General features: G+C 50.6%; 1 protein-coding gene across 5 annotated transcripts in view; it reads left to right on the top strand.

The window, feature by feature from the left end:
• Window positions 1-23942, top strand: part of HIVEP2 (HIVEP zinc finger 2) — a 135017-nt gene that overhangs the window by 105965 nt on the left and 5110 nt on the right. For all 5 annotated transcript variants that reach the window (XM_076069139.1, XM_076069138.1, XM_076069137.1 and 2 more), the window contains 4 exons: window positions 8153-8328; window positions 16502-16677; window positions 18492-18593; window positions 22077-23452. In XM_076069139.1, the coding sequence (XP_075925254.1) occupies window positions 8153-8328; window positions 16502-16677; window positions 18492-18593; window positions 22077-23452 (1830 nt within the window). The remainder of the gene's footprint in view (window positions 1-8152; window positions 8329-16501; window positions 16678-18491; window positions 18594-22076; window positions 23453-23942) is intronic.

Raw genomic sequence — 23942 nt, forward strand, 5'->3', positions numbered from 1 at the left:
TCATGACCACGTAGAATGCGTAATACTCGCCGGTTTTGTTTCCCGCCTTAGAGAGAGAACGAGAGTGATTCGGAGGCATGGGAAATCATGGACAAGTTTGGATGGCAGCCTAAACCGGTGTCAGCAATTGCCTCAGCTCTGTAGTCCTATTGTAGAATGTTTGCAGTTGGGCTTGTACAGCAGAGGTGGGGAAAATGTTCTTACTGGGGGCCAAAAAAACTCAAATAGCAAAAACACATTAAGGTACGCACCTCAGTCAGTTCATGGCAGAGGCCCTTTGCAGTGACAACAGTGACGTCTCAAAAAACATTAAAAGAACAGTGTTGCCAGTTTGAAACTATTCGCCTCCGGTGCCCGATTAGCGCGGCTGGAGAGATTTTTTTGAGTGGCTTGTGTGTATAAAGAAAAAGTAATTGTAACAAAAAAAATGGAGAGAATGAGAGAGCCAGCTCTATCAGAGCACGTGGAGGACGGAGGTCTCCAAGTGCACGGGTTCACTTAATTTCATACAGCGGATAGGTATGCAACTTACGAGTGCTCCAGGTTTTTTTCCCACATTTACGAATACTTACTAATTATCTGAAAACATCTTAATATATAGAGAGCTGCAGAGCAATTGTTGATGCTGGCTCACCACCTGGCAGTCTTCCAGCTTGTCTGTGCTTCCTCAGCGATTGCAAGATGCAATTTGCATGAATGATGCAATATTAAACTGTTCATAAGCATTTTTGAATTCATAGCATACAAATGCACATGAGTCGTATTTCTTAAAATGCTAGCTGAATTTGTCTCACATTTTTATTCTTAGTTTTTTCGGTAAAGTCACGTTGAAGAGAAACAACAAAATAACAACATATATATAAAACAATAAAAAAATTCTCACGACGTTTCGACCATAACTCAAACGGTCATCATCAGGTGTGTCGGTTTGCATAAATTTATTTTTAAAACGGCACATTTATTTATAAAAAACGTTGGCGTCACGCGCAGCCATTGGCAGTTTGCCCAGGACTAGTCCATCTATTTTTTTTTTAAAAGAGGAGGGGGGAGACGAAATTTTTTATAATGTATGCTGTCTGAAAGCCACTGTAAGCGTGAACAATCAATCAAGAACTGAAATGATTTATCAAATCTTTCCAATGATTGCTAAGATAGAATCCATCTTCTCGGTTGAAATTGATTGATTGTTCACGCTTACAGTGGCTTTCAGACAGCATACATTATAAAAAATTTCGTCTCCCCCCTCCTCTTTAAAAAAAATAGATGGACTAGTCCTGGGCAAACTGCCAATGGCTGCGCGTGACGCCAACGTTTTTTATAAATAAATGTGCCGTTTTAAAAATAAATTTATGCAAACCGACACACCTGATGATGACCATTTGAGTTATGGTCGAAACGTCGTGAGAATTTTTTTTATTGTTTTATATATATTTTGTTATTTTGTTGTTTCTCTTCAACGTGACTTTACCGAAAAAACTAAGAATATGAATTACTGCAGTCACGAAAGCTTTAAATCAAAATTTGTCTCACATTTGTTAATGTTGATAAGTACAAATATTAGCATGGCGCTTAATGGTCGACCGATGCGACCGGAGTGACTGCAGAGCAGCGCCCACTGCCACGCACGGCTTCCTTAGTGTGCAGTGTCCTGCAGGAGATCCTATGGTAATGGGGAATTAATTGTTTTTTCTGGATTACCCCAAATTCCGGCTTCCTCGAGTCTGCCTTTAGGAGGTTTTGCTGTACAGTATTCCCTTGTTTTTCGTGAGGAATGCGTTCCGGATATGTTCTTGAACATAAAATTTTGCGGATGGTATTGGCCTGCGAAAACCTATGTTTGTCATGAATTACCTTAAATAAATAGATAAATAAACGATTAAATACATGCAGATTATCATAAGAGCAAACATTATAATTGGTTATAATAAACAAAGTAAATACAGTATTGAATAATCGTTTATCAATGAACTTATCTTAAATTATGATCACTTTCTTGCATTACATGTTCTCTCATCACTTCATCTCATCACTTAATCTCATCACTTTATCTCATCACTTCATTTCATCACTTTATCTCATCACCTTCTTTCTCTCTCGATGCAGTCAGGGGCGGAGCCAAGGGGAGTGACAGGGGTGACATTGTGCGTATAAGTGTACGACACTCGGTCTGGCGGACTCTGTGCAACTGCATTGTCAGAGTGTGTCGCCAACCGATGGCGCTTAGTTCAACAGCCTGACTCTCTAATCATTCTTGAAATAAAAATTTGTTCAATGTCACTCCGGCCTCAAATCCTGGCTCCGCCCCAGGATGCAGTAGTCGTGTAGAGTTCCAGATGTGATTCGCGGATAGCCAAAATTGTGGACAGCAAGTTCGTGTATCATGGGATCTATTTTGTTAGCATGTTCACCACAACTATGTGTGGTTAATGTAGATTGCAAAAGGTATCTACTTGGTGTTTGAAGATCTTCACACCTGTTTTATTGTCAAAAAGGGTCAAATCTATTTTTAGTTTTCATAGCAAGTTCGTGAATAATGAGGGATTACCGTACTTGGAGGGTGTGGGAGTTGGCCGCAGCGACCCGGAGTGCCGTAGTGGGAGTGAAAATTTAAACCCTACTTTGTCGTTCCGGAAGAAACCAGGGACAAGTGTAGTGGCAGTTAGTTTATCTATTTATAAATATGTAGTGAATCACTTCAGTGACACTAATAGTAGGAGACACTAATAGTAGGAGGCACTCTCGTTTATTCTAGCCATCACTGGTACAGGGGATAATTACTATGGTCAGGACAGCTAGGATACTGCCTGACCAACAATGCCGAGGAGGTGAAGATGAGGACGAAAACGTGGATGAAGACTTGGGAGCACGACGGGTTCCATTCCAGACGACAGCTTTGATCCATCCTCGGGACCTCCCTTTTATGCCCGCCAGTGTGGCCTGGCTCCGCCCTCGGCCATGCCCCCTTCTGAAACCTACTAGAAGGTTCTGGGCTATACTCCACGTGTCCCCTCTGTCACCTTTGCCCTACATCCCTTACCCCGGCCTATCGCGTGCCCTGTTAACCAACCAGGCTGCTACGTCCTCAGATGCCCTCTGCCAGCAACCAGCGGTACGCACCCTAGTGACCCATTCCATGGCATTGCATGCTCTGCTGGCAGATCGGCTGCTACACCCACAATTCCCCTCTCTGTCAGTAACCAGCGCTATGCGCCGTAGTGACCCATTCTATGTCACTGCAAATATATAGCTACTAGCGTGAAGTACCCGGCGTTGCCCGGGCGAAAAAGACACACACACATTAACTTACACACACATGCACATATGGACTCACACACACAGACATCGATTTTAGACACACACACATGGAGTTACACACACACATCGACTCACACACACACATAGACTTACACACACACACATAGACTTACACACACACATCGATCTACACACACACATATGGACTTACACACACACACACATGGACCCACGCACACACATTGACTTACACACACACATTGACTCACACATACATAGACTCACATACACATCGACCTACACATGCACATATGGACTCGCACACACACATCGACTCACACACACACACAGACTCACACACACACACACACATCGACCTACACACACACATATGGACTTACACACACACATGGATGAAGACACACACACATGGACTTACACACACATGGACCCACACACACACATCAACTTACACATACATAGACTCACACACACATTGACCTACACACACACATATGGACTTACACACACACATCGATGCACACACACACGGAAACACACACACGCATATGGACTGACAAACACATATGGACTAACACACACACACATGGACTCACAACAACAACAACCGCCATTTGCCACTAAGTGGCTGTGACATCACCACGACGCTTGTGCCAGGCCATGTGCACCTTGAGGCCACGTGAAGTCTCGAACGCCCGCCGGCAGGAGGTCACGGGGCAGACCCAGGTGCCACGGATCGACTGACTGAGATGACTGAGATGACTGGCTGATACACCACCTGTGCCCCCTACTGTGCCAACTTGCTGTGCTTTAGCCACCCGGCGCTCCGCTCGTTGTTGTGAGCATCGCTCCTCCGCCCTCTGTTGTTGTTGGAGGGCGACTGCCTCCAACTGCCCAGTAGCATCCTTCACAAGCCTACTCCACAGAGGCCGATCTTAACACCGCTGGTACCAGTCATCGGCAAGTCCACTCCGCTCCACATCCTCCTGTACCACATCACTCCATCTCTTCTCTAGCCCGTGCCGCACCCGTTTAGCCCCCTCGATCCGGCTGAACAAAAGCTGTTTGGGCATGCGGTGATTGGGCATGCGGGCTTCATGGCCCAGCCAACGCAGCCTTGCCTGCCGGAGGAGCTCACCGATGGGACTTTGTCCAGATCTTTCGAGGATTTGTGAGCTCCTCACATAATCCAGCCTGGTTAAACCCAGGATTGATCGCAGGCAGGCCAGCCTAAATGTTTCTAACCGGCGGAGATGTTGCATTAGGGGGGGTCCACGTTTCGCAAGCGTAGAGAAGGGAGGGAATGACTGAGGCCGAGGAGACCCGAAGCTTCGTGCGGAGCGACAGACCAGGTAGCTTCCACACAGCGTTACGCAACCGATGAAAAGATATTGCCACTCGACTGATTCGGAGTGAGACCTCTGCTGTTAAACTGGAGCCGGTCATGAGCACACTGCCCAGGTATGGGAAACTCTCCACTCTCTCCACAACTGCCCCATCACCGATTGGGAGTTGTGGGGATGGAGTGCCCGATGGTACAACATACCCAGGCAGGTGCTTCGTTTTGGTGGGGCTGATGGTAAGGCCCCACCTCTTAGTGGCACACTCCAGTTTCAGCAGCAGCGCCTCCAACTCCTCCCCTGAGTGAGCCGCAATTACCAGGTCGTCGGCATACCTAACATGGTTGACCAATAGGGAGCCACCCCTTAACCGCACCCGGGCATCGATCAGCCTCCCATTGTATCTGTACCAGATGAAAATTCCTCTGGTACAGCTACTGAAGGCTTCACGAACTACGTGGTCGAAATAGATGCTAAATAATGTTGGAGCCAGAGGACATCCCTGCCGCACCCCAAGGTGTAAAGTGACTATGCTCACCATCATGAAGGTCCTTAATGAGCGTGAGCAGAGGGTCAGGGACTCCGAAAGCACGAAGAACAACCCAGAGCCCAGGCCTACTGATGGTATCATAGGCCTTGACCAGGTCAATAAAGCAGAGATGTAGGTCTTGTTGGAATTCCCTACACCTCTGCTGTAGCAGACGGACAGAAAATATGGCATCTGTGCAGGACCGCCCTTTCCTGAAATTGCATTGGGGCTCCGCAAGCCTCTCCTCAGCGTGCTTAGCAAGGCGATGTTGAATAATCTTTGCCAAGACCTTTCCCGGCACACTGAGGAGTGAGATGCCCCTGTAGTTGTTACAGTCTGTGCGGTCCCCCATCTTAAAGAAGGGGACCACCAGGGCATCCTTCCAATCCTGAGGAACCCGTCCAGTGGCCCAGACTGTTGTTATGATGTCATGTAGCGCAGTCTGCGCACAAACCCACCCTCCCTCAGAATTTCGCTTGGGAGATCATCTCTACCCGGTGTCTTTCCTGGTCTCAGACTCTGGATGGCCTTCATTACTTCCTCAACGGATGGCACCTCAGCCAACCACTCACAGGGGGTGACTTCCTCCTCCAATATTTGAGGCACCGCAGCCTCAGCAGGGTTATCCCCACTTTGTCCCATGATTTTTTCCAGGCTGAGGGATTCCCCCTCCCCCAGGACCTCACAGAAATGCTCAGCAAATCTGCAAACCTGTTCCTGGGGTTGGAGATTGGATCACCGTTCTTTCCCCTAATGATGGTAATAGATGTGGCGCTGCAGGTTACTTTTTTGATGGAGGTAAATAGGGATTTGTGATCGCGGGCCATTGAGGCAAACTCCATCTCCTCAGCAACCCGCGACCACCACCCATCCTTGCAGCGCCTCACGGCTCTCCGAACCTCCGAGCGAAGGCTGCGTTAAGCCTCATTCTCTGATGTGGGATGCTGTAGACAATTAGAGTGGGCCTGTCGCTTTTTCTCAACCATCCTGAACACCTCCTCTGTCAGCCAGGGTCTCTGGGGAGGTCTGGACCGCATACCCAAAGCAGCCATTGCAGCTGCATGAGTCACAGTCCTAAACCTCGCCCATTGCCTCTCGACATCAGGAGGAGTGGGGGACGATGCCAACCCCAGCCCCAAGCGATGATTAAATTCTCGCATACAACTTTCATTCGGCTGCTGAGACCATGCCGCTAAGGGTTTGAATAGGGTCCTGGGTGTACACCCACCACTGGAGTGGAAGAATGGCAGGCGCATCTTGCAGATGACATGTCGATGGTCAGTGGGCAGATCAGCTTCACGGTTGGTGACGAAACCGCTGTTTCGTCACTATGTAGTCCAGCAGATGTTTTTGCTTGGACCCGGCATGCATCCATGATGTTATGTGGATGCGCCGATACCTGAACAGTGTGTTGGTAATTACAAGCCCATGGGCTGCACAAAAATCTAGCAGCCTCCTGCCATTGTTATTGAGCTGATCTGGCCCCTGCCTTCCAATCACTCCAGACCAGGTGCCAGCATCATGACCAACTCGGGCATTGAAGTCACCCAACAAGATGACTCTATCCCGAGGGGCCACTTTAGCTAGCACCTGTGACAGGAGGTCATATAAGGCATCTGACTCATCGGCCTTGCCTGCATCCCTCCACGAATGTTCGTCTTCAGTGGGGGCATAAGTAACCACGACCACCACTCCTCGCCTCTGTTTGATGGGAAGGTGAGCCCAAAGTAGCCTGGGGCTTACAGCTTCCCACACCTCACCGCCACGCTCCCGTGCCCCCTTCATTATTTTGTTCAAAAGAAGAGCCACTCCCTGTTGTTTGGCAGTCTCCTGCCCCGAGAAGAGGACTGTCCACCCCTCATGGTGGCAGGAGTCAGAGCCGGTCCATCGGACCTCCTGAATACCACAGAGATCCAGGCAGTACCGGTCCAGCTCCCGACAGAGGAGTGGCAGCCTCTCCTCCGCAGGGAGCGTTCGAACATTCCACGTGGCCACACGTAGTGGTTTTTTGTTGTTTCTGTAGGAGCCCCGAGGGTAAGGATTCAATCTCCTGGCACCGCCAAATGGGGTTTGGCCAGGAGACGTCATAGACGCCTTTTCCCCCGGGGCCTCCGGTACAAGCTTATGAATAAAAATTTTCCATCGTGGTTTAGCGGTAATTTATTGAAGCTGGAGGGGTTACCAGCCCCTTGCACCCGTCCAGAGCCCCCTTTTGGCCGTTGTGGTGGTCACAAACGTCATGAGGGGAAAGGCCAATCGGAATTGGCCCTCCCCCCACAGCACTGCCCACGGCAGCGATGCCCGTCCGGCACCACGAGGAGGTAGGGGGTTGTTTTGCCGGACAATATACACACACACACGTACGTACACACACACATCGTGGCAGACACGCACACCGACTCACACGCACACAAGGACATACGTGAGTTTAGCGAAAGAAGCAAGAAAATAGCACTTACTTTACATTGCCATGGTGAGGCCTAGTCCCGCGCAGAGCCCCCGGCCTCGTCTAGATTGACCAGCCGGCCAAGGTGGCACCTTGGCAGGTAGGGGGCTGGGCCGTTACCGTTTGGGACCCAAATCCTCTGCAAGTGTGCGAACACACACACACTGACGGAAAAAAAATGACATTTATATATAGGATATGTATCATTCGTACGTGTCCGTTTGTCATGCTCTGGATCTCCCAGGCGGTACGTGGGAGGAAAACATGCGCGTTCAATTGTGTACAAAGTCTCCGAATATACATACAAAAAAGATGCACAACATTGCTTAATGATTTGAAATTAACTTTCTGCGGAAACAGGCACAAAACAATGTATCAGTCATCCGCTGCCCCCCTTGCTAAGTTGATATGGTCCAAGTCTGGGGGGGGGGGGGGGTGAGGGCCATTTTCGATTTCCCCCCAGGTGATTTCTTACCATATCCAAGTAAAGCCAACCACCTTGTGTGCTCACACGTGCGTGTGTAACGGGGAGTCGCGTTATTTGCCGACATGGCCTTGCAGGGCGCCGTGCCGGCGGCAGAGCCCAAGGCTACGGGCGCAGGGCGAGGCCGAGCTGCGGGCCCGTGCAGGGAGCGCGGGGAGCTGGAGGGACGCGGGGCCCAGGACAGCACCGGCCCTGAGCCGCCTCCTACGAAGGGGGGGCCGCAGCCGAGCCGCATCAAGATATTCGAGGGCGGGTGAGACACCAGCTCGCAGACTTGCTGACTTGGTCCAGTCATCCACCCACCCACTGACCCACATGCTCGCTTAGCTCGCTCATGTGGTCCAGTTATCCACACTACTCAACCACCACGCTGCACTCACCCACTCACCCACTTACCCACTCACCGACTCACTCAGTCACCCACTCACCACTCACTCGTAAAAAGACCCCCTGTATTGCCTTAACAGACTTTTGGGGCAAGTGGTTTAAGCGAGCTGCTATCAATGCCGGAACGGTACACGAGGGGGTGGGTGGCCAGCACTACGCCCGACCACTTTTGTCTCCCGGTTGACGATTTTATACACAGCACCAGGTACTAGGAAGGGATCTCACTAGGGGGCTTTGTCAGAGAGACCCCTAGGAAGGGAGCTCACTAGGGGGCTTTGTCAGGAGAGACCCCTGTGAAGGGTGCCCACTAAGAGGCTTTGTCAGGAGAGACCCCTAGGAAGGGATCTCACTAGGGGGCTTTGTCAGGAGAGACCCCTAGGAAGGGAACTCACTTGGGGGCTTTGTCAGGAGAGACCCCTGTGAAGGGAGCTCACTAAGGGGCTTTGTCAGGAGAGACCCCTAGGAAGGGATCTCACTAGAGGGCTTTGTCAGGAAAGACCCCTAGGAAGGGATCTCACTAGGGGGCTTTGTCAGGAGAGACCCCTGTGAAGGGAGCTCACTAAGGGGCTTTGTCAGGAGAGACCCCTAGGAAGGGATCTCACTAGAGGGCTTTGTCAGGAAAGACCCCTAGGAAGGGATCTCACTAGGGGGCTTTGTCAGGAGAGACCCCTGTGAAGGGAGCTCACTAGGGGGCTTTGTCAGGAGAGACCCCTGTGAAGGGAACTCACTTGGGGGCTTGTCAGGAGAGACCCCTAGGAAGGGAGCTCACTAGAGGGCTTTGTCAGGAGAGACCCCTGTGAAGGGAGCTCACTAGGGGGCTTTGTCAGGAGAGACCCCTGTGAAGGGAACTCACTTGGGGGCTTTGTCAGGAGAGACCCCTGTGAAGGGAGCTCACTAAGGGGCTTTGTCAGGAGAGACCCCTAGGAAGGGAGCTCACTAGGGGGCTTTGTCAGGAGAGACCCCTAGGAAGGGTACTCACTAGGGGGCTTTGTCAGGAGAAACCTAAGGGTTGGTGCTGGAGGGTGGCTGCTGCCATGCGCTGTGTTGGCATGCGCTTCCCGCACTTGACATTGCGAGTGGAAATTCATAAATTTTGTTGGATTTTTGTTTAACAAAATTCCAATCATCTCTGATTCTAGTTTTGCAGATTTGCATTCGTCAGCCGCTCGGCACGCGCGTGGGACAAAACCAATGAACGTACCCCGGCTTGCGGCGCGTGCGCTCGGACCCGTCGCTCTGCGTACAAGCCCTACCCAATGCAATGTGTCAACCTGGCTTGAGACCGCATTTTTTTCCAATAATATTGACAATAAAAATGAAACAGGTTGTGAGCAACTCTATTGACATCGGAGTGGTCTCTGCAAATCCGGCGACATAGGGTAAGACCTGAGAGCAGATGGTGGGAGACTGTCAGAGCACATCTTGGAGGTTGCGTGTCTGCCGTTTGGCGGCATTGCAGTGGCCCATTGTGAACACTCATGCATCACAGCATGAAGGGCCTGGCACCGATTTGTATGATCTCCTCCTGTTCTGCATGGGTTTCCTTCGGGTTCTCTCTGGTTTCCTCCCATAGCCAAAAAAACCCATACAATGTAAATATTATTGTCCAAAGCATCCCAATTCTTATACATTTCCTCCAAATTACTCAATTAGGATTAAACACACAGCAACATTGCCCCCGTACTGTGAAAACTTGGCAGGACCCTCCTAAATAAGAGTCTTGAGGCTCAGTGAGGCTTTCCTGGGTTAAACCAGCATCGTCATAAAAGTAATAAAACACTGCTCAGCAGCTGCAGGATCCGGCTGTGAGGGTTGGAAGCGCTAGTGATGAGATTGTGGTATCAACGGGTTGGATCGAGATGACGTCTCGACGTCGAATCTACCCGGCGTAGTTTTTCGGCATAGCGCAGCACCATGCCAGCCTTCCAGCAGCGCCCTGCTGTGCAGCCGCTCGGTCACCATGACGCCGCGTGCTGGCCACTGAGACAAGCCGAGTTGCGGAGACCGAGCCAGGAACGAATCGACTTGCTCTCTATCGTGCCCGGCTCTGTTCCCGGATTTTTCTCAATATGAGAGTAAATTCAGTACCTGTGATTTTTGTGAGCAATATGAGTATAGCGGCCAGCAACAAACAGCATGTTGGAAAATATATAATGGGAGAAAATTCCAAAGTGGAGCAGTGCGTGAGTGGGTGAGTGTGAGTGTGATGTTGTGACCTGCAGTGTGAAATCCGAAAGTTACTTAAATTGGGCTGCTTACAATGATTATTTCATTCTGAGTTTAAGAATTGAAAGCTAGTTTGAAGAGATAAGATATTGGAGTTTTGAAATAAGATATTATAATTTAGCGATAACATGTTTTAATTTTTCTCAGAGCACAGTTTGCTGGGAAAGTGAATTCCCTGCCTTTGGCTTGGCGAAATGAGAAAGCGTGCAGCCCAAACTTTTTTCTTACACGCGGGATGTTGTCGTAAGAGCTGTCTGCAGAGCGAAGACCAGCAACCCGTGATGTAAGGTTTGCTATGGGAGTGAGGGTTTTGGATAAGTAGACTGGACGTTTGTATATACAGTGAGGGAAAAAAGTATTTGATCTCCTGCTGATTTTGTACGTTTGCCCACTGACAAAGAAATTATCAGTCTATAATTTTAATGGTAGGTTTGTTTGAACAGTGAGAGACAGAATAACAACAAAAAATCTAGAAAAACGCATGTCAAAAATGTTATAAATAGATTTACATTTTAATGAGGGAAAAAAGTATTTTATCCCCTCTCAATCAGAAAGATTTCTGGCTCCCAGGTGTATTTTATACAGGTAACAAGCTGAGATTAGGAGCACACTTAAAGGGAATGCTCCTAATCTCAGCTTGCTACCTGTATAAAAGACACCTGTCCACAGAAGCAATCAATCAATCAGATTCCAAACTCTCCACCATGGCCAAGACCAAAGAGCTCTCCAAGGATGTCAGGGACAAGATTGTAGACCTACACAAGGCTGGAATGGGCTATAAGACCATTGCCAAGCAGCTTGGTGAGAAGGTGACAACAGTTGGTGCGATTATTCGCAAATGGAAGAAACACAAAAGAACTGTCAATCTCCCTCGGCCTGGGGCTCCATGCAAGATCTGACCTCGTGGAGTTGCAATGATCATGAGAACGGTGAGGAATCAGCCCAGAACTACACGGGAGGATCTTGTCAATGATCTCAAGGCAGCTGGGACCATAGTCACCACGAAAACAATTGGTAACACACTACGCCGTGAAGGACTGAAATCCTGCAGCGCCTGCAAGGTCCCCCTGCTCAAGAAAGCACATATACATGCCCGTCTGAAGTTTGCCAATGAACATCTGAATGATTCAGAGGACAACTGGGTGAAAGTGTTGTGGTCAGATGAGACCAAAATGGAGCTCTTTGGCATCAACTCAACTCGCCGTGTTTGGAGGAGGAGGAATGCTGCCTATGACCCCAAGAACACCATCCCCACCGTCAAACATGGAGGTGGAAACATTATGCTTTGGGGTGTTTTTCTGCTAAGGGGACAGGACAACTTCACCGCATCAAAGGGACGATGGACGGGACCATGTACTGTCAAATCTTGGGTGAGAACCTCCTTCCCTCAGCCAGGGCATTGAAAATGGGTCGTGGATGGGTATTCCAGCATGACAATGACCCAAAACACACGGCCAAGGCAACAAAGGAGTGGCTCAAGAAGAAGCACATTAAGGTCCTGGAGTGGCCTAGCCAGTCTCCAGACCTTAATCCCATAGCAAATCTGTGGAGGGAGCTGAAGGTTCGAGTTGCCAAACGTCAGCCTCGAAACCTTAATGACTTGGAGAAGATCTGCAAAGAGGAGTGGGACCAAATCCCTCCTGAGATGTGTGCAAACCTGGTGGCCAACTACAAGAAACGTCTGACCTCTGTGATTGCCAACAAGGGTTTTGCCACCAAGTACTAAGTCATGTTTTGCAGAGGGGTCAAATACTTATTTCCCTCATTAAAATGCCAATCAATTTATAATATTTTTGGCATGCGTTTTTCTGGATTTTTTTGTTATTCTGTCTCTCACTGTTCAAAAAAACCTACCATTAAAATTATAGACTGATCATTTCTTTGTCAGTGGGCAAACGTACAAAATCAGCAGGGGATCAAATACTTTTTTTCCCTCACTGTAGGCGTACGCGGCACCATCTTGCTGGGCTCAGTGTGGTGGTGATGGTTGAACACAGCGTGGTGGTAGTGGTGGTTGAACACAGTGGTGGTGGTTGCTGAACACTGTGGTGGTGAATTTTGATTTAAAGCTTTCGTGACTGCAGTAATTCATATTCTTAATACTGTGGTGGTGGTTGTATAGTGTGCTGGTTTTACAGTGTGGTGGTGGTTGAACACAGTGTGGTGGTGGTGGTTGAACACAGTGTATTGGATGAGACAAAGCAGTGTCTGGTAGACCAAGTCCTCAACTTGGGCCGAAGAATCACTGAGTGAAGTGGTCAGAGGAAAATGAATCAACGATTCTTAAATTCCGTCTTGTGTCCCTTTCTGAGTATCCAAGGTGAGGAGGTGTGGTAAGAAAGCAAATGTGTAGTTTTACTGGAGATAGTCATTGTAGATAACCAGAGAAGCCCTCCAGGCGCATGTACAGGTACTTCAAAGTAAACGACTGCTGCGTGCATGGAGCCTTTCCACACGCTGCAATACAAACCCGTTTAGCCTTTGGGAGCCAGAAATGCCAATATAAATCACTTTACAAAATAACATGCACATTAAAGAAAATTACACCGTTAAGTTCTTCAGGCCAATTGAGATGAACTAATTCTCATTTTTAAACTTTCCATGACATCCTTATGAATTCCTTGAAGGTAAATTAAAATTGGAATTAGTAACCCTAATTTTACGGCAAAGTCAATTTGACAGTGCGAAGAGAATGAAATTGGGAAGAGTTTTAGGCATTACAGATATTATTCCATCAGAATTTACTGTGAAGAAGGACCATTGCCTGAAATGCACCTACTATTTTTTCATTTTAAGGCGACACAATGTTATTGATGAATGTCGAGCTGTGTTGTTGTATGTGTTTGCGCTTTTGCAGCAGCAGGATCGCCAGATATTCTCTCTTTGATTGTTTATCAGCCAGTCAGTGATGGCTATGCACGTGGCTTATAATCTAGCACTAGGCAGCGAGGGTTGGTGGCTCACACACATTGGGAAACTCCCTGTCTGTGGGTGATGAGGAGTTGCCATACCCTGGCTTGTCAGAAGGTGGTGCAGAAAACTTGGACTCCACCTGTTCCATCTATTTGGGATAGAGTGTTTCCCCCTCGCACGTGTGGGTTTTCTCTAGGTGCTCCGGTTTCCTCCCACATGTAAACACTCATTAATTGGTTGAAAACACCTTAATATATAGAGGACTGCAGAGCTTAGGCAATTGTTGGTAATGCCAGTCCACCGCCCATCTGTGGCCTTCCCCGCCTTTCTGTGGTTCCTCCTTGCACCTCTGAGTCGTTTTTCTTTTTTGCCAAGTGAGCGAGTAACCGTGCGGCGTGTTACAAGCCAGAAATTATAATATTTTGTTGTTGGATGAAGGAGATTTTCAACAAATATCTTGAAGTAGGTATGACCTTTTTTATATAAATGCAGTCCGTTGAATGCCCTGCAGCAGCAGGAGCCACCTTGAGCCCCGGTTTACAGAAAACGGCGGCCGCTCCTTGCCGGCGCAGCAAGCCCGACTTCATTACATAATGGCGCTCGGAATTCCGCCATTGTCTAAATTCGGCTGTAACTTTCCTATCGTATTGTGGTCACGCCGTCTCGGCCGTCGCTGACCCATTGCCGTTCTGAAACTCAGAGAGAACGCATTCTGAATGCAGTTTACCCAATTCGTGTTTGTAAGAATATTGCCGTTTTGTGGCGCGACACTGAATAAAAATTCAGGGGAATAACGTTGCTATTCTGTGTGCAGTCCGGGTCTAAATTGACATTGATTGGTACAATGGCAGCTGATTGAGCACCACCATGGCTGAAATATTCTCCCATGCCTCATGGCCAACACCCAGGCTCCACCGGGGTCGCCACCTTTTGCACTGTTGACCAAAAACCAGCCTACTTCTGTCACCAATGCACAGTAGGCTGCAATGAATTTCAACACAGCAACACCGGTACCAGATCTCGGTCCAAATCAGTTCCTGCCACCCGAACACAGATGCCAATTCCCTTTACATTGATGACACTTTCTGCATCAAGGTGTCACTTTGGTAGCCAACCTCTAGAAACCATTGCATTGCCTGTCCTACACACATGGCAAAGTCATCAGGACTACATGTTCCTGGTTAACAAAACTGTGGTTTATGCTGTGTGCCGCCCTGTATCTCTTGTTGAACCTGTCCTGAAATGAAATTGTATGCATCTTTCACACGCAGAGGAACTCGGCGGATAGACTACCGCTTACCTCTGCGGCCAGCGTGAGCCCCGCGTGCCGTGCTCTGACCCACGTGACCTTGTGTACAGTGCGTTGTACGGACCGTGTGCGTGTGGGTTATGTTTGGCTGCGCAACGTCGATTCCACTGCCAGTACCTCCCACCCTCTGCAGCAGCTCGCGATGTTCCCGTTGCAAATGCCAGGCCTTGATTCATGTGGCGCTGCCAGAATAACCTCCGTGGTCCTGTTAATGCCCCCAAACTAAGATGGAGAGGCTTGTGGGGGTGGCCGTTCGTTCCATGAGAGCACAAGTTGCGAATATTCCTGGAGCCGTGACCACATTCTCAGACGTGCAGGATCACGCACGATTGTGCATTTGCACGTACAGACACGTGGCGAAATACAGACAGAGACATGCATAAAAAAACATAGGATCTAGGACAGTGCTACCCAACATGTTGCGAGTGCAGATCGAAATCAAATCACAATTGTGGCCAAAACCGTTGATACCACCGCACCTCATAGCCAACGAGTTCCACCCCTCTGCTAGATCCCGCAACTACTGCACAGGAGACACGCAGCGACTCCCAAGATTCTGCCCTGACAGTCCCCAACCATCCACTCTTCGGTAGTTGCCTTGATCGCCGGGCTCACGGAGACTACTCCATTGCTGGCCGCACCCTGCCAGTTGCGTATGAAACACGGACGCACGCACGGACGTGGATTTCTGAGCAACTGAGTGGCATGCTCTCCTATTTGTTACGAGCGGGTTAATTCACGCACTCGATGACAACGCTGAGATTGATTAGGAAAATGGAACCAAATGCTGAAGCACGCACAAAGAACCATGGTGGTGACGCAAGTTTGGAATTGCAATGAGAGGGCAGAGAGACGAACACGTGTGTTAGAGAACACAGCACAGGTTAACACACATGGCAGTGAGAAAATCAAGTGCACTTTGGAGCAGGACACGTCGCTATAAGGGGACGGTGGCCAGAGGGCGAGACTGGTGAAGGAGTGCCAGCCAGGGAGGGAATACACCCGAGAGTATCAAATCGCGCTGGCCGGAAACACCGTACATTTCAAACGATACGTATGCTATTTGGCACAATATTTGAACCCCAAGAGGATGTCCACTGCAGAGAAGGAAAACTGAAGTCAGGTTGTGTGTAGGCAATGAAGTGGATTGTTACATTGCAGCACCATGAAAGCAGTGGATTGATCACAGTTTTTTACCTTGATACAATTGTGTGTTGGCTTTAGAGAGACACAACCGGGTAACGCAAGGGTAACAAGCACTGAGGGGCCTCGGTTTCTACGAGACTCGGCACAATGTTTAGTTTGATTTACAGCCAGCTCGTGCTCACCTTGATTCACCCGACGCCGTGCGGTGTGGATCTCCATGCTCTGACCGTGATTTCGTCGTCACGTCAATGGTCGTGTGTTGTTGTGAGCGTCTCTGGCGCCGCTGTCTGCTGCCAGTAATGGTTGTGGGCTATCAGAGCGCCGTAGCGGAGGCTGTCCGCGATTGACAAAGCCTCCTCCCCTGAGCTCCACTGGCGAGGGTAAGCGTGGAAATCCGGCGCTGATGGCGATGTTGGCCCCCGTGCCGCCCCTCGGCCTCTCTTAGGTACAAGTCGAACGAGGAGTACGTTTACGTGCGGGGCCGCGGGCGAGGCAAGTACGTGTGCGAGGAGTGCGGCATCCGCTGCAAGAAGCCCAGCATGCTGCGCAAGCACATCCGCTCGCATTCTGATCTGCGGCCCTACCGCTGCCACATCTGCAGCTTCGCCTTCAAGACCAAAGGTGCGGCCGTCTAACCTCTCGTGCCACAGCTCCTTCCCACTCCATCTCAAATACCCCCCCCCCCCGTCCCTGCCCCTCCACCCCCCTGCCACCCTCCCACACACAACAAATATGCTGCAAAACAACGGCATTGTCCACCTTGGGGATTGTCTTCCCAATCGTCTTTCTTCTCCGAAGCTCTTAGCAATAACAGGTTTGGTGACTCTTTACTGTTACAACTTTGAGAGTGCTGATTGTAGCTGGCCGCTTGACGTTTTGGGCCTGTGCTCAGCAACTGTAAAAAAAATGTTTAACTGAATTCATATGTTAAAAATACGCAGATATTCTCGTGTGTTTAATGCAGATTTTGCACCTACAGTATGTGTGTCAGTGAAGTAATGTGCATTTTATGCTCTGGTGTGTTTAAAGCAGTGCTCAGCACTCCGATGTCCTGGCGTTGTGCACGCCACACCATCTCTCTCACTCCTGTGTGCCGACGCACTCTTCCACGCTTCACCCCACTATGCCCCCCCCTCCCCCCCCCACTGTAACCGACAGCCTGGGGCCTTGAGCTCATGCTTCCGAGTGGACGTCGAGTTGATTTCATTTGTCAGGCGGTGGTGGCTATGCGCGTGGCATGTAGTCCAGCGCTGTGGAGGCAGTAAGGGTTGGTGGATCGCCGCACAGATGTTGCGACATTCCCTTCCTGTGGGCGTCGAGGTGCTGTATCACCTGGCCGGTCAAGAGAATGCTGTAACATCGCAAATGTGGCCACGACCTGTTCCCTCTGTATGGGATAAAGTGTTTCCCCCTCGCACGCGTGGGTTTTCTCCAGTTGCTCCGGTGTCCTCCCACATGTCAACATAGGGGGATCGCACAGCTTGGCCACCGATTTTCCGCCTGGGTGCCTTCCCACCTTTCTGTGGCCCAGCACCCCTCCCAGTCGTTCTATCGCTTGGCGTGTCACAAGCTGAAATTATTATAATTATGATTGTTACTAAAAGTAGCGGTTCACCTGAGCAGAGGTTTTCAGCACCGGCTGCCCAAATCCTCATCCCCCGCCCTTGCCAGAAGCACATTAAAGCGGACCGAATTTGGTGGCAGATCAGACTGCCGATGTGCGTTTTGTGAAACCGTTTTAAGTTTTTGTGAACACCTCATATGCCTTTAAAGTCTTCCACACTGGCGTGGTGTTGAAGCGCGCAGTCCCTGACTGAATTTAGCCACCTGTGGCGACCCTGGCCCGCACTACAAACACGCAGGGGCCGATTCTCCACGTGGTTGCTTACATGGTGGTCCAGACTTTCGCGTCTCTTCTGTGCTCCCTGTGGCCTAGCGGCCGCGACGTGACCTAGTGGCAGCGCGTTTTGCCGCTTTGTCGCGGAGGCTGTGGTTTTGAGCCTGGCGGTCGCTCTGGTGAATACTGCTGGGGCGTAGCGACCAGAAAGTACAACAAAAACACCACGCGCCATCTGCCCCGCAGTGGTCGTTAAAGATTCCGTGACGTCATTCGAAAATTTGAGTTGGCCATATGTGCTGGTGTCATGGGCACAACTTGCCAAGTTACAAAATAACCCGCAAAAAAATTACCACGTGGCAACATCGCCCTCTACTGGCAGACTGTAACCGTCTGTATCCTTATCTGAGACGTATCAATTTACGATAGCCTTGTGCTGTTAGTATGGCCCAAACGTCAAATGTACTTTTAACTATTGAGTACATCGTACAACTAAGTCTTCTGTAAGGACGCTTAAACTCTCTTTCATATTTTTCTTGCCAAGGTGTTTAGTGCATTTGCTCGTTTAAATGTGTACATTTTGTGCAATCTCTCCTAGGAAACCTCACAAAGCACATGAAGTCCAAGACTCACAGTAAGAAATGCCTGGAGATGGGTCTCACCCTAGTTCCGGTGGACGACACAGACCCCGAGGAGGCCGGTAAGACCGCACGTTCAGCACGTCCGGGACGTGGGGGCGCGCTGGATCGGGGTCATGTGAACCCCTGTGCAGTAACGGTCATAACTAGTTATCATTGCATAGCAGTGGCTTTGTGCTCCGTACCAAGTGCATCTTAGAACAGTGGAGAACTTGTAATGCGTACAGTTTTCACGTGGAGATGCGGGGAACCACAGACAAGCAGGGGTGAGGCAGTCAGTACCAGTGCAGACAATTGCCCAAGCTTTGTGATCCTTCATTGGCATGTTTGGCCAACTCCATTAATATTGAGTGTTTATACATGCGGGGGATAAATCAGAGTACCCAGAGAAAACCCCTGAGTGCGACGGGGCTAACACTCAATACAATATAGATGCCCTTTTTATACTAGGAGTTTCACTAGATCGTGTGATCCACCAACCCTTACTTATGCAAGGACAACTTCCATAGAATACACTTTCTTGCTCTCTTCATGTCGGTTTACTTTTTGAGATTCCTTCTGAAAACCAAGAGGTCAGAGAGCTGGATTGGCACTGCCAAGATCCTGGGTTTGAATTCAGGTCTCATTTGCCTGTGATTAAACCCGGGTTCTCAAGTATAGTGAGTTGGTGGTCTAAACTCGGTCACCAATGACAACACATATTTGGTTCTGCACTGAATCGGGGAAAATTTCAGCTCTTGAGAAATGTTCATATTATTTTGACTTTCGTACCACGAATATTACCCTCATGTGCTGCCCTGTACCGTGAGAACCACAGGTCGTTCTAAGGGATCTCAGAAGTAGTTCTGTGATATCCACTTCCGTAGGCCATTCTCTATTGCGTAGCGTTACACTGCACTGCAAGAGATCTGAAAGGTTGGCCTCATCTCATGACGTGACACCTATGGCACAGTAGGGATGAAATAGTGAGGAAATTACAATCTAGATTTGAAGCTTCCGTGACTGCAAGGATCCATACTCTTTGGTTCTATTCGGTAAAGTCACGTAGGTAAAAATAAAATAACAAAAAATCACGACGTTTCGGCCACAGCACAAGTGGCCTTCATCAGGTGAATGGACTGGACTGTCCAGAGGACAGCGTTGGAGTGATAAAGGTCACTTGTGTTGTGGCCGAAACGTCGTGATTTTTTGTTATTTTATTTTTACCTACGTGACTTTACCGAATAGAACCAAAGAGTATAAATTACAATCTCTTAAAAAAAACACAATATCTCATTATCTTTTAGCTGAACACGTAGTAACCAACTAGAATCTGTAGCCCTGTAGCCTGAGCAATCCCGTCCCCTCTCTCTCGCGCCACACCAGTTGCCAGGGCGACGGTGCCTGCCACACGCCCCTCGCTCGTCCTCCTGCTCCACGGCGATCAGCGTGACGGCGCGCTGGCCGCCACCCACGTGGCTCGCTCTCGGGGCCTTGACCCCGCTGACGCAACATTAATATTCCAACGGCGCGCTCGCCCGCGGTTAGCGGCGACATGCAGATGTGGGGGAACGGAATTTGTGATGTATCATTAATTGCGATTGGAAATATTTTTCGCTGGAGATATCCCTCAAGACGGAATGTCGGGGATGTCACGCGGGTGCTGCGTTTTAGGATTTAACGGATTTTAAATCGTGGCAAAATGATCGTTCCAGTACAGCGCCTCGTTTACAAAACACGGGCAGCCAACGCGACTGACGGACGCATACAAACAAGCAGTAAGAAATGCTGTCCATCACTCATGGTGATAGTCGTGTGCTATCGCCCAGCAATAGAACCCGCATTCGTGGTCACCCGGTGGGTCACTGTAGGGTATCGGGGTGTGGTAGCCGCACGGCGTTACATGAGTTCACGCCGTGCACCTAACGCACCGCTACTGCATTACCAGGTCAGCTGTTTGTTTAGCGACGCGAACCACTGGGAGAGAGTTGGTGTGAGTAGCAGTCATGCAAGTTCGCCCAAAACAAACTCAATATGAATGAGGCCAAAAGAGTTCCATTTTCAAGGACCGCCTGATGCAGTACAGCACAGAAGTGTTCAGCGCACCCGCACACACACGTGTGTACACACACACACCCCCGCACCCACACACACGTGCGTACACACACACGCGCGTACACACACACACCCGCGCGTACACACACACACCCGCGCGTACACACACACACCCGCACACACACCCGCACACACACCCGCACACACACACACACACACGTGCGTACACACACACATGCGCACACACACACATGCGCACACACACACACCCGCACACACAAGTGCGAACACACACACGTGCGTACACACACACGTGCGTACACACACACACACACGTGCGAACACACACACGTGCGTACACACACACACACGTGCGAACACACACACCCGCGCACACACACACACACACGTGCGTACACACAAACGACAGCCGCGCTCCGCTCTTGCGAGAGGTGAACATGCGCACTTCGCTGATTGCGCACACACTCTTCAAAACTCTCACTTAATTCCCTGCCCGCTGTGCTCCGCGGAACGGAGGGAAGAGCGACGCTTTTTGGCTGTGCGGGAGCTGCCATGGGGCGGCTATTGGTTTAGTACAGTGGTGGGGGAACTCCCACGCTGCCATCTCCATGCCAGCTCCGGGGGCGCAGGAGCCTCGCGGGCCGATTACGTTTGACGTCAGAGCCTGCAGGAAGTACAGCATTGGGGGGGGGGGGGGCTTGACGAATGAGCGAGTGCGTGGGCGAGCGCGTGGGCAGGATGGATGAGTGGGTGAGTCACAGCTAATTGCATTCATTTCACGCTGCTGGGCCGTAGCGTCTGCTCCGTACCTTTTCCGCATTTTGATGCGATGCGACGGCACGTGCTGGCATCTCGGTACGGCGACCTGGCAGGCACGCTGTCACTCGTGTGTCACGTTCGTTTGCAGGGAACCATGCGTTAAGTCAGCCACTCGGCACACTCTCCGATATCACCTCATTGACATTCAATGTTTCAGCAAAAATTATTTTCTGCTGAAATGACCATTGTGGTATTGGTGCTCATCGCCTGTTTACAGCCCTGAGCCAGTGGTGGAAATTCCATATTCCTATGGTGAGGATGACTTTATCAATAGGACAACCACTTGAATTCTCCACAGAGTGATACTGATTTTATAGACCCCCAATTGATGATGGGCTGAGTTAATTAACTTGCTGTATTAGCGTGCTAAACATTTTTTGCGACAAAAAATCATCCTCCTACATGCCATTCACAAACCAGGCTCCACATTTTAAAGCAACCACGAGTGGATTACAAAAATAATTTTGATACCATTTCCGTGGAACACACAATAACTGGCAGTGAGCTATCGTGTCGCTCATAGGAATTCAACGAGTGCATGCGAATCGCATCGGAGAAGTGCTTTGCTCAGGAGCGTTCAGGAGCGTGTGTTTTACATAGAACCTCTTCGCATGTGCCCCCCTGCGTTGCACTGCATTGACTCGCTGCGTTTTCCTTTTCTCTCTCCACAGCGCTTGAGAACGCCCACAAGAAGTCATCTGAAGACCACCAGTTCTCTGATGCAGATGTCTCCGACGGTGACCGGGAGGAGGAAGAGAACGAGGACGATGACGACGAGGACGACGAGGACGACGAGGTGGACGTGATTGCCGGCCTTGCGAGGCGCCCCGGAGATCACAGGGCAGAAGACTCGACCACCGGAGCTTTGTTCTCCGCAGGAGACGGGTGGGGGCCTCAGGGCCCCCGCGTGAAGCTCTACAAGGCCCCAGGCTCCAGCTTTGACGCCGAGGTTGAGAGTCTCACCTCTCAGTTCCGCGCCTTCCCCTACTCCGAGGGTGGCAAGCCGGCACAGCAGCGCAGCGCAGGGGACAAGCAGCATCAGCACGGTGCAGGCTTTGGCAGGGCATGCTGGGACAGCTACTCTCCACACGCGATGAGCATCAACAGCGAAAGTGTGGCTCCGTCCCCCGGCCAGTTGATGAACGCGTCATTGTCACCCAGCCAGATGAGCGTGAGCCGGGAGGGGTCGCCGTGCACAGGTGAAGGGGAAAGGTCGTCGTCGCCCAGCGCCTCTCCCGGCCGTGCGTATTCTCCCGGCCACGTGTACTCTCCGGGCCGAGCATACTCTCCTGGCAGAGCTGCGTCCGACCATCGTGACGACTCCACGATCGATCCCTTCGCTGCGCACTACACGGAACAGTTGGCGTCCAATAAGCTTTCGCAGGTTCGACATCAACACCACCCTCCACACCACCACCATCTTATCCACCATCACTTGCAGCAGCAGCAGGCTTCTGTGAGCCGGCTGTCCGTGCCGTTTTGCGAGCGGGCATCACGGCAGCAGGAGTCGGCGACGCAACAGCAAACGCAGCAGAGCCGCGACTCACTGGTGCCCAGCCGGCCCCGAGGCCACCGCGCGCACTCCCTGTCGCCGTACCGGCGCGGCTCCTCCGGCAGACCCTGCTCGCCGTCGCCGAGCCGAGAAGCGTACAGCGGCGCTGGTGGCGGAAGTGGCTGCAGCAGCATTCTGCGAGCGCAGTCGCTCTCCCCGAGCCGCTGGAGCGCGCTACGCGCAGCCGACGGCCCAAAGGATCCCGACGGGGGCGCGGGGGCGGCACGCTCTCCGCCATGCCGGTCTCCCCCCGTCGACGCCGCCCACCACGGAGTCCGGGACGGCCTCGACTGCCGCCCGCGGCCGCCGTGGGGAGACGACGCGGCGACACCGTCACCCGCCTCCCTCCCGCCTGCCGACGAGGAAGGGAGCGACCCGCGGGCCAGCGCCATGCGCTGCGGCACGGGGGGGGGAAGCTCCGAGTCAGCAGCGGCGGACCACGAGATGGAGACGTGCGGTGGCTGGGTGGAGGCGCGCGGAGTGGAGCGGGGCACGGTGAGTGCGTCCGTGAACACCTATCGCCGCACGCGCACACTTAATGGAATCAACGCATTGCCTGTGACCGTGGTTGGTAATCAACTCTACTTTCTCCCCGTGTGAACATCCCAATATCAACGATTCGATGGTAGATGAAGCAAATAATTCCTAATTTGGCTCCGTGGAAGGTTGCATTCTCTTGTGCTCCCACCCCATAGGTTGACTTTCATGTCCCTCAGCTATCTGTGCTACCAACTCCATGCTGCTTCCATTATTCTTCTGACGGTCAGCAACAAACAGCGCGACCAAAGGTGTAATAGACGAGAGTGTTACACGTTTCTTGAATTGAGCAAGGTTACAAGAGTTTGAGAAAGAGAGACGGTGGGAGGGAATTTAAAAGGGTTATAAGATGATCGTATTTGCAGTGATGCCAAAATATGTTGAGCCGCTGCTTCCACAGCATCTCTGGTAATGCAATCGCTGAAATTGTGTTTTTGCTTAACAAATG

The sequence above is a fragment of the Petromyzon marinus genome, chromosome 23 (genome assembly GCF_048934315.1).
Source record: "Petromyzon marinus isolate PM22_M1 ecotype Great Lakes invasive population chromosome 23, UKy_Petmar_22M1.pri1.0, whole genome shotgun sequence".
Lineage (NCBI taxonomy): Eukaryota > Metazoa > Chordata > Hyperoartia > Petromyzontiformes > Petromyzontidae > Petromyzon > Petromyzon marinus.